At 47.0% G+C, this 9,764-nt stretch overlaps 1 protein-coding gene across 1 annotated transcript; it reads left to right on the top strand.

Moving 5' to 3' along the window:
* Positions 1–1,026: 1,026 nt before the first annotated feature.
* Positions 1,027–9,247, top strand: LOC139257838 (dynein light chain Tctex-type 1-like). Its single transcript, XM_070874641.1, has 5 exons — positions 1,027–1,093; positions 4,844–4,885; positions 5,328–5,451; positions 6,467–6,544; positions 8,978–9,247. Exons 1-5 carry the CDS (start codon positions 1,067–1,069, stop codon positions 9,046–9,048), a joined length of 342 nt encoding a protein of 113 aa, XP_070730742.1. The 5' UTR covers positions 1,027–1,066; the 3' UTR covers positions 9,049–9,247.
* The last annotated feature ends 517 nt before the right edge of the window (positions 9,248–9,764 follow it).

Here is a 9,764-nt window from a genome sequence, read left to right on the forward strand (position 1 = left end):
TCAATGTCAATGCATTTAGTCAAACTTTTGTTCACCTGTCCTAATAAAGAAAGACTTGCATTTATATAGCACCTTTCACAACCAAAGTGCTTTACAGCCAATGAAGTACTGTTTGAAGTGTAATCACTGTTGTAGTGTCGGAAACACGCAGCATATTTGCGCACAGCAAGCTCCCACAAACAGCAGTGTGATTAATGATCAGATAATCTGTGTTTACTGATGTTGGTTGAGGGATAAATATTGGCCAGGACACCGGGGGCATTCCCCTGCTCGTCTTCGAAATAGTGCCTTGGGATCTTTTACATCCATCTGGGAGAGCGGACGGGACACCAGGTAAATGTCTCATCCGAAAGACGGCACCTCCGACAGTGCGGTGCTCCCTCAGTACTGCCCCTCCGACAGTGCGGTGCTCCCTCAGTACTGCCCCTCCGACAGTGCGGTGCTCCCTCAGTACTGCCCCTCCGACAGTGCGGCGCTCCCTCAGTACTGCCCCTCCGACAGTGCGGCACTCCCTCAGTACTGTCCCCTCCGACAGTGCAGCGCTCCCTCAGTACTGCCCCTCCGACAGTGCGGTGCTCCCTCAGTACTGCCCCTCCGACAGTGCGGCACTCCCTCAGTACGGTCCCCTCCGACAGTGCGGCGCTCCCTCAGTACTGCCCCTCCAACAGTGCGGTGCTCCCTCAGTACTGCCCCTCCGACAGTGCGGCGCTCCCTCAGTACTGTCCCCTCCGACAGTGCGGCGCTCCCTCAGTGGGACTGTCAGCTTGGATTATGGGCTCATGTCCCTGGAGTGCGACTTGAACCCAGAGGCGAGTGTGCTCCCCACTGAGCCATGGCTGACACATTGAAAAATGATGTCAAATGTTTGATAATTGCTCCTGCAAAGCGGCTCGGGATGTTTTTGTTACAGGCGTTATATAAACGGCAGTTGTTGCTTGTGCAGGAACTGCAGCGAGTTGATGGTGAATGTCGGGGCGGGTCTGGGACGGGGTTGGCGATTGGCTGCAGGAACCGCAATCCTGCCTCCCGCAGCTCTGTTGTGGTTACAGGGACTCGGGGAGCCGCCATGGAGGACTTTCAGCCGGCGGAGGAGGTAACAGCGCCCGGCCCGGCCCGGAGACAGAGACAGAGACAGAGACAGGCACTGGGACTGGGACAGGGACAGGGACAAGGACCTCGAGCCAGAGTGAGAGACAGAATGAGAGACAGAATGAGACACAGACAGAGCCAGAGACACCCGGACACAGAGGCAGAGTGAAAGACAGAGTGAGAGACACACACAGAGCCGGAGACAGAGTGAGAGACAGAGACACTCAGACACAGAGCCGGAGACAGACTGAGAGACAGAGACACTCAGACACAGAGACAGAGTGAGACACAGACACAGAGCCGGAGACATTCAGACACAGAGACAGAGTGAGAGACAGAGTGAGAGACACACACAGAGCCGGAGACAGAGTGAGAGACAGAGACACTCAGACACAGAGCCGGAGACAGACTGAGAGCCAGAGACACTCAGACACAGAGCCGGAGTGAGAGACAGAGTGAGACACAGACACAGAGTGAGAGACAGAGTGAGACACAGACACAGAGCCGGAGACATTCAGACACAGAGCCGGAGACAGACTGAGCCAGAGACACTCAGACACAGAGACAGAGTGAGAGACACACACAGAACCGGAGACAGAGATACTCAAGACACAGAGCCGGAGACAGACTGAGAGCAAGAGACACTCAGACACAGAGACAGAGTGAGACACAGACATTAGAGTGAGAGACAGAGACACTCAGACACAGAGACAGAGTGAGACACAGACACAGAGCGGAATCTGGCTGCGAACCCATCGCTTTGCTTCGGGGTTAAGGGCAGGACAGAAGTTCCTGGGACGTTCATCAGGAGATGATCAGGATTGCGGATCCATGGCAGAGAGTTGGTGACCAGAGGCTGTGTTGGGGTCAGAGGAAAGGATGGCGAAGATGAGAGGGATATTTGCAAGTCTCCGGGCCTGGGGTGGAGACAAGTCAAGCTGTCACTGCATTTGCTGGGAGTGGCTGAGCCTGGTCTGATAGGTCAGGGAGATTGCAGCATTCCCACTGATCCTAGGGTCCATCCCGAGCAAAACAGGATTGGCCAAGCACTGACCTGAGGGTAAGAAAAGGATGAAAAACAAATCTTACTTCAATAAAAACAATGGTTGGAATTTGACACCTTTCACAGGAAGAATGGGGGTGGATAATTTACACATCATGGCCTAATTTAGACCAGTCTTTCTTAAATGGCTGGGCTGGAGGTGGTTAACATCCTTTGATGTTGGTTCCCCAGCGACTGTAAATAAACAATTCATTAGTCTTTCTGGGCAAAAAATACTTTACAATGTTAATGGCAAAGTTATTAGCTTTTTTTGTGTTTGTGAAGAGAGATACAAGAGAGGCTGGGATACAGGCCGGGACACAGGCTGGCAGAGAGGCTTTTCAAACAGGGAGGTTCCAAGGACACAGGTTTTTATAGAAAAGTCTAGGAGGGACTTGGTGAGACAAATAGGCCAAAAATGCTGCAAGAATAGTTCGAAGTTATATTAAGTTAAATATGAGCCATTGGGGTGGTCAAGGGTGGCATTTTATTGATTTTGTATCATTGCACAAAGATACACGGTTTGAATGAAGTCAATCACATGTTTGCTTTTGGGCGATCAAAGCACTAAACCTTGAAAAAAACCCGAGTATCCAGCCCAGGTCACACAGGGAGGTCCGATTGTTAGAGCCCAGGGTTACACAATCCTGGACATTGAGAGATAATCCTGAACGAGAGGGTTGTCCTATGAGGAGACATTGAATGGATTGGGCCGATACTCTCTCGAGTTTAAGAATGAGAGGTGATCTCATTGAAACATACCAGATTCTGAGGGGAACTGATGGTAGATGCTGAGAGGTTGTTTCCCCTGGGCTGGAGAGTCTGGAACTAGGAGGGTCACAGTCTCAGGATAAGGGGTCGGACATTTAAGACTGAAATGTGGAAGAATTTGTTCACTCAGAGGGTTGTGAATTTTTGGAATTCTCTGTCCCAGAGGGCAGTGAATGTTGAGTCATTGAGTATATTCAAAGCTGAGATAGATTTTTGGACTCAAGGAATACGGCTATGGGGGGTGGGGGAGGGGAAGTAGAATTGAGGTCGAAGATCAGCCATGATCTTATTGAGTGGTGGAGCAGGCTCAAAGGGCTGTATGGCCAGCTTCTGCTCTTAATTCTTATGTCCTTCTATAAAAGATACTCGACAACTTTTGAAAGCGAGGGATGTCACTGAACTCATGAAGGTTTTTACAGTGGATGTGAATTTGTGGCAATGAATTAAACTGTTCAATAAGAAACCAGAATGCACAATGTTAATGGATGCAGTGAGAAGAGGCATTGGGAAGGAACCTCCACTATTCTAACCGTATTATCAATGGCAGTCCCCTTCCTTCTACAAGGAACTGGAATATTGGAATTGGACAGGTGAAGGTTTCAGTGAGTGAACGGCACAGGTCAGGTGGACTGCAATAAGATTTTTGGGGTCTGTACATCCCGATGTTCAGAGCATCTGTTGGTTGGTTAGACTACGGGACTCTCTATAAACCAAGGTGGAATTTGCATGGTCATGCAACTGGTTAAACTCTCTTCACAACTTTGCAAACTAATTGAAATACACATTTATTAAATAAGCCCCATTTTAGTAGAATCAGGAAGATTAGGCAAACAGTAACTAGTGGGGTGTCGCAGGGATCGGTGCTGGGGCCTCAACTATTTACAATCTATATTAATGACTTGGATGAAGGGACTGAGTGTAATGTAGCCAAGTTTGCTGATGATACAAAGATGGGTGGGAAAGCAAATTGTGAGGACACAAAAAATCTGCAAAGGGATATAGACAGGCTAAGTGAGTGGGCAAACATTTGGCAGATGGAGTATAATGTGGGAAAATGTGAGGTTATCCACTTTGGCAGAAAAAATAAAAAAGCAAATTATAATTTAAATGGAGAAAAATTGCAAACTGCTGCAGTAAAAGAGGGACCTGGGGGTCCTTGTGCATGAAACACAAAAAGTTAGTATGCAGGTACAGCAAGTAATCAGGAAGGCAAATGGAATGCTGGCCTTTATTGAAAGGGGGAGAGAGTATAAAAGCAGAGAAGTCCTGCTACAACTGTACAGGGTATTGGTGAGGCCACACCTGGAGTACTCCATACAGTTTTGGTCTCTGTATTTAAGGAAGGATATACTTGCTTTGGAGGCTGTTCAGAGAAGGTTCACTAGGTTGATTCCAGAGATGAGGGGGTTGACTTATGAAAATAGGTTGGGCCTATACTCATAGGAGAATGAGGGGTGATCTTATCAAAACATCTAAGATAATGAGGGGGCTCGACAAGGTGGATGCAGAGAGGATATTGCCACTCATAGAGGAAACTAAAACTAAGGGACATAGTCTCAGAATAAAGGGTCACCCATTTAAAACTGAAATGGAGGAATTTCTTCTCTCAGAGGGTTGTAAATCTGTGGAATTCTCTGCCCGAGAGCTGTGGAGGCTGGGTCATTGAATATAGTTAAGATGGAGATACAGATTTTTGAGCGATAAGGGAATAAAGGGTTATGGGGAGCGGGCAGGGAAGTGGAGCTGAGTCCATGATCAGATCAGCCATGATCTTATTGAATGGCAGAGCGGGCTTGAGGGGCCAAATGGCTGACTCCTGCTCCTATTTCTTATGTTCTTATGCAAGAAGCATCTCTTCTATTCTACCGGGGTACATGGTTGCATTATTTCCAAACTCTATGATGATTACTTTGGTCTCACTATTTTCTCTCTTGGTTTCAGACGGCTTTTGTTGCTGATGATGTCAGCACCATCATCAAGGAAGTGAGTGCTTTTGTTGCATTTTTATATCTTCTTCCCCCCCTCCCCCTCCCCTATCCTCACTCTTCCCCCCCTCCCCCCTATCCTCTCTCCAGAAATTGTGATTGCGCAATAGGTCCTAATTGGAGGAATGCAAGGATCTCGGAGGAGGTTACAGAGATAGGGAGGGGAGTAGGGCTGGAGGGGGTGATGTTTCAGAAAAAGAGCCAGAGTGAGATGCAGAGTCGGGCCGGCCTGTGAGTGACCCACTCACTCCGGTCACGAATGGTCAGCAACGGCCGAATGTGCTTCCTGTCCGAGAACCAAGGGCAGCAAGGAGTTGGGTGGGGAATAAATAGCAACGGATGATTTCTCTACCAAGTCTTTTGCTGCATGATCCGGGGGGGGGGCGGGGGGGAGGGGAGGGGATGGCAATACGCAGACTTTGTCCTTTTTTAAATTACAGGCCGTGGAAAATACAATTGGAGGGAGCGCTTACCAGCACCACAAGGTGAACCAGTGGACAGGTGCGGTGGTGGAGCAGTGTCTGAACCAACTCACCAAATTGGCCAAACCCTTTAAATACATCGGTGAGTGATGGATGATTAATACTGAATGTAGATTCATTTGTACATGGCAAAACACCTATTCTAAGTGAACTATTACATGACCTAAACACTGCAGGTATATCTCACAGAGCTCGCCAGATAGTCTGATCCTCAAATCCCCACTTTGTTTATGTATGTAAACTTGTATATACCTTGTACAGCCACCAGAGGGCTCATCCCCTTGGTGTCCCAAGGGATCCCACAATCCCTTGGGAGCACAGGTACTTAAGGAGGCCTCACAGGCTGGAGAGGCACTCTGGAGACTTGCAATAAAAGACTACGGTCACACTTTACTTTGAGCTCACAGTGTTCAGTCGGACTCTTTATTCATAGATAACACTTTCAAATAAATAAATCGAGATTGCTTAATACTTCAATTCTTCCATCAAATGTCACAGCCAACATTTTATTATTTTTTATCTGCTGCTGGGTATTTGCAGGCTCCAAGCAAGTGTGGGAACGGCCTCTCTTCCCTTCAAACACACACACACATTACTGTGGGGAAGTCCCTTTTGTAAACTTGAAAACTGATGAGCTGATGGTAACAATATGTCGCTCTTTGGGCAGAGTCTCAAACCATCTCTCACCTCCCTGCACTGAAACACAACTCGAGCTGTGCAGACTCATTCCCACCTGTTATGTTCACCTACTCTGGACTTTTGTGCCAAATCTTGCAGAACTCAAGCAGATTGAAACACTTGGGTGCAGTGTTTGAGATCTGGAACAAATATAGAATAAAACGCGAATGTGACAAAGCAGCTCAAACGCCCGATAATGGAACAATGTTTAGAAAGATGAGGAAACAGCGGAGAAATGGCTTTTTGCACAGGAAAGAACCAATCACATCAACACTAGGTTTATGATGTACGCAAACCCTGGACACCAGTTGGTAACCACAGGAGTCCCTCATGGACAGTGAAGATACTTTCACTTTCTCAGTGACAAACTGCAACAGTTTTGGACTTGGTCTATTTACTGTTTTTTTCCCCAATTTCAGTGACCTGTGTTATAATGCAGAAGAACGGAGCGGGTTTACACACGGCCAGTTCCTGCTTCTGGGACAACTCTGTCGATGGTAAGAACTGGATTTGGGAATGTTGTATTTTAGTGTTGGGAGAGGCTGGCCATTATTGCAATGGGTGAGTTGGAGGTGCAGAATTACATCGGATGTACGGCCATTTGGCCCAACCAGTCCACGGCGCTCGCTCAGTGTCTGGCTCCCTTTTAAATTTACACCTTGCTCTGGTTGGTGTTTCATGAAAAGGCTCAATACAGTTTCAATTAAGTTCCATAGCAACCAATACTGGCTCCTGTCCTGAGTTAATGCCAGCCACTACCGCCAGAGTAAACATGGGCTGTTATTAGTAGTAAGTGAATGGGTGAAATCAATAAAAATATTGCAAAGTTCATGCTGCTCAACACCCACAGTAACCAGAATGAACGATATTTTTATTCATCCATGACATGAGCATCACACACTGCCCAAAGCTCCAGAATTAAAGACCAAGTCCAGTGTCAGACTGTGCTCTCACTGAACACGACATTTAAGACAACTTTCCTCCTAGTTCTAGCTCCTGTTTTGGCAGCGAGTCATGAAGTACAGAGCCACAGGGACTGACAGCATTCAGTACTGCTCCCAAATGCCCATTCTGCATCAGGAAGCCCAAACAGTGAGGATCAGTAGGCTATTTAAGTGGGCAAAATACTCACCAGACATGACTAGGTCCCACATGGCAGACTGCTCACGAAAGTAAAAGCCCATGGGATCCAAGGCAAAGTGTTTATTAGATCGAAAGTTGGCTCAGAGGCAGGAAGTAAAGGGTAATGGCTGATGGGTGTTTTTGTGACTGGAAGGCTGTATTCAGTGGGGTTCTGCAGGGCTCAGTGCTGGGTCCCTTGTTTTTTGTGGTATATATCAATGACCTGGACTTGAATGTTGGGGGTATGATTAAGAAGTTTGCAGATGACACTAAAATCGGCTGTGTGGTTGATAATGAAAAAGAAAGCTGTGGACTGCAGGAAGATATCAATGTACTGGTCAGGTGGGCAGAACATGGCAAATGGAATTCAATCTAGATAGTGAGAGGTAATGCATTTGGGCAAGTCTAACAAGGCAAGGGAATACACATTAAATGGTACGACACTGAAATGTGTAGAGGAACAAAGGGAGCTTAGAGTGCAGGTCTACAGCTCCCTGAAGGTAGCAGGCCAGGTAGACAAGGTGGTTAAGAAGGCATACGGAATGCTCACCTTGATTAGTCGAGGCATGGAATACAAGAGCAAGAAGGTTATGCTTGAACTGTATAAAACACTGGTTGGGCTGCAGCAGGAGTACTGCGTGCAGTTCTGGTCACATTACAGGAAAAATGTGATTGCACTGGAAAGGATGCACAGGAGATTTACAAGAATGTTGCCTGGACTGGAGAATTTTGGCTATGAAGAGATTGGAGATGCTAGGTCTGTTTTCTTTGGAACAGAGGAGGCTGAGGGGAGACCTGATAAGAGTTGTCTAAAATAGAGTGGATAGGAAGGATCTTTCTCCCTTGGCAGAGGGGTCAACAACCAGGGGACATAGATTTAAAGTAATTGGGGAGAAGATTGAGAGGAGATACGAGGGGAAATTTCTTTACCCAGAGGGTGATGGGGGGACTCACTGCCTGAAAGTGTGGCAGAGGCAGGAACCCTCACCACATTTAAGATACTTGGATGTGCACTTGAAGTGCTGTAACCTAGAGGGCTACGGACCTGGAGCTAAATAGTGGGATTCGGCTGGATATCTCTTGGTTGGCTGGCACGGACATGATGGCCCAAAATCGCCTCCTTCCGTGCTGTAAATTTCTATGATTCTATGACACTGTTCGGCGGGCGGGCAGAGGGCACTCTTTTATCGTTAGGTACCTGGTTGACTTGGGTCCCCTCCCCAATGTAGGATCCTGGAACTATCCCATCAAACGCAGACAGACTGGATAGGAAACTTGGGAGCCTGTGGTTTATACATACGAAACCGTGCTCTTGCCCCTGCGCCAATGGATTATAACTGTCCTGCCTGCAGTCAATGCTCGGTGCACTGTGGAGCCAATGAGTAGATTGGGTATTTGCGTATAGTGCAGTACAAAGGTTGCCTGTGTGAATGTGCCAAAGGAAAAGATAAAATAAACCTTCAAGAAAATCCATAGAATAGTTACAGCACAGAGGCGTCATTCGGCCCTTTGAGCAAGAGCACTTCAGCTAGTCCCGCTCTTTCCCCGTAGCACAGCAAATTCTTTTCCTTCAGATACTTATCCAATTCCCTTTGAAAGCCCCGACTGAATCTGTCTCCACCACCCTCAGGTAGTGCCATTCCAGGTCCTAACCATTCGCTGCGTAAAAAGGTTTTTCCTCATTGTCCAAAAGGAAATGGACAGTAACATACAGTAACTATACAGTCACTGAATAAGAGCTTACATACTATCTGCACTTCTCCAGCCAATTTGTCATTGTCATCACCGACTTCTGTTTCTGCTTTTAGGAAGCTGCACGGTCAGATGGGAGAACAAGACTATGTATTGCATCGTCAGCACCTTCGGTCTTGGTGTCTAGAACCTACTTCCGTTTCTGCAGCCTTTTGTGTGGGGACATTTTAAAAATTGCTCTTTGCATCGTTTTCTTCCAAGTGTATTATACCAAAATGCACAGCATATTAATTAAGTGCCGCTTTGTCAATAACTTTATATAGAACTGAAATTACACTTGCATAATATACAGTGGATCTTACTCAAAGAATATGTTATTGGAAATTACTACAATACAAGTTTATTTCCATTTTAAACTGTTGGAACTCATTTCTATTGCGTAATGGCAGTGGAGGGTTGGTGTTCTATTTCCAGAACTGACTAACAGCTGATGCCTTGCATCACATTTCCTCATCAACTCTATTCATTCGCTTCACCCAAACACAAGCTGCTCCCGGGAGCTCGTCTTAGTCAGTGGGATTTTGTTTAAAATTGATTTACCCAAATACAAGGTTCAGTTCCCTCCTACCCGTTGATGCACAGAATATATATATATGCAAGTTCAAATAAATCTGCGAAAGCAAAACTCAAAGCCGTGCAGTGATCTGAAACTCCGATCGTGCCATCAGCGAGGTTGGTGCAGCGAGCAATGCACCGTGACCAAGATCCTGCAAATCCCCTGGGAGGACAGACGCACCAACGTTCACGTCCTCGACCAGGCCAACATCCCCAGCATCGAAGCGCTGAGCAGGCCACATCATTCAAATGCCAGACACGAGACTCCCAAAGCAAGCGCTCTACTCG

Source organism: Pristiophorus japonicus, unplaced genomic scaffold (assembly GCF_044704955.1).
Source record: "Pristiophorus japonicus isolate sPriJap1 unplaced genomic scaffold, sPriJap1.hap1 HAP1_SCAFFOLD_913, whole genome shotgun sequence".
NCBI lineage: Eukaryota > Metazoa > Chordata > Chondrichthyes > Pristiophoridae > Pristiophorus > Pristiophorus japonicus.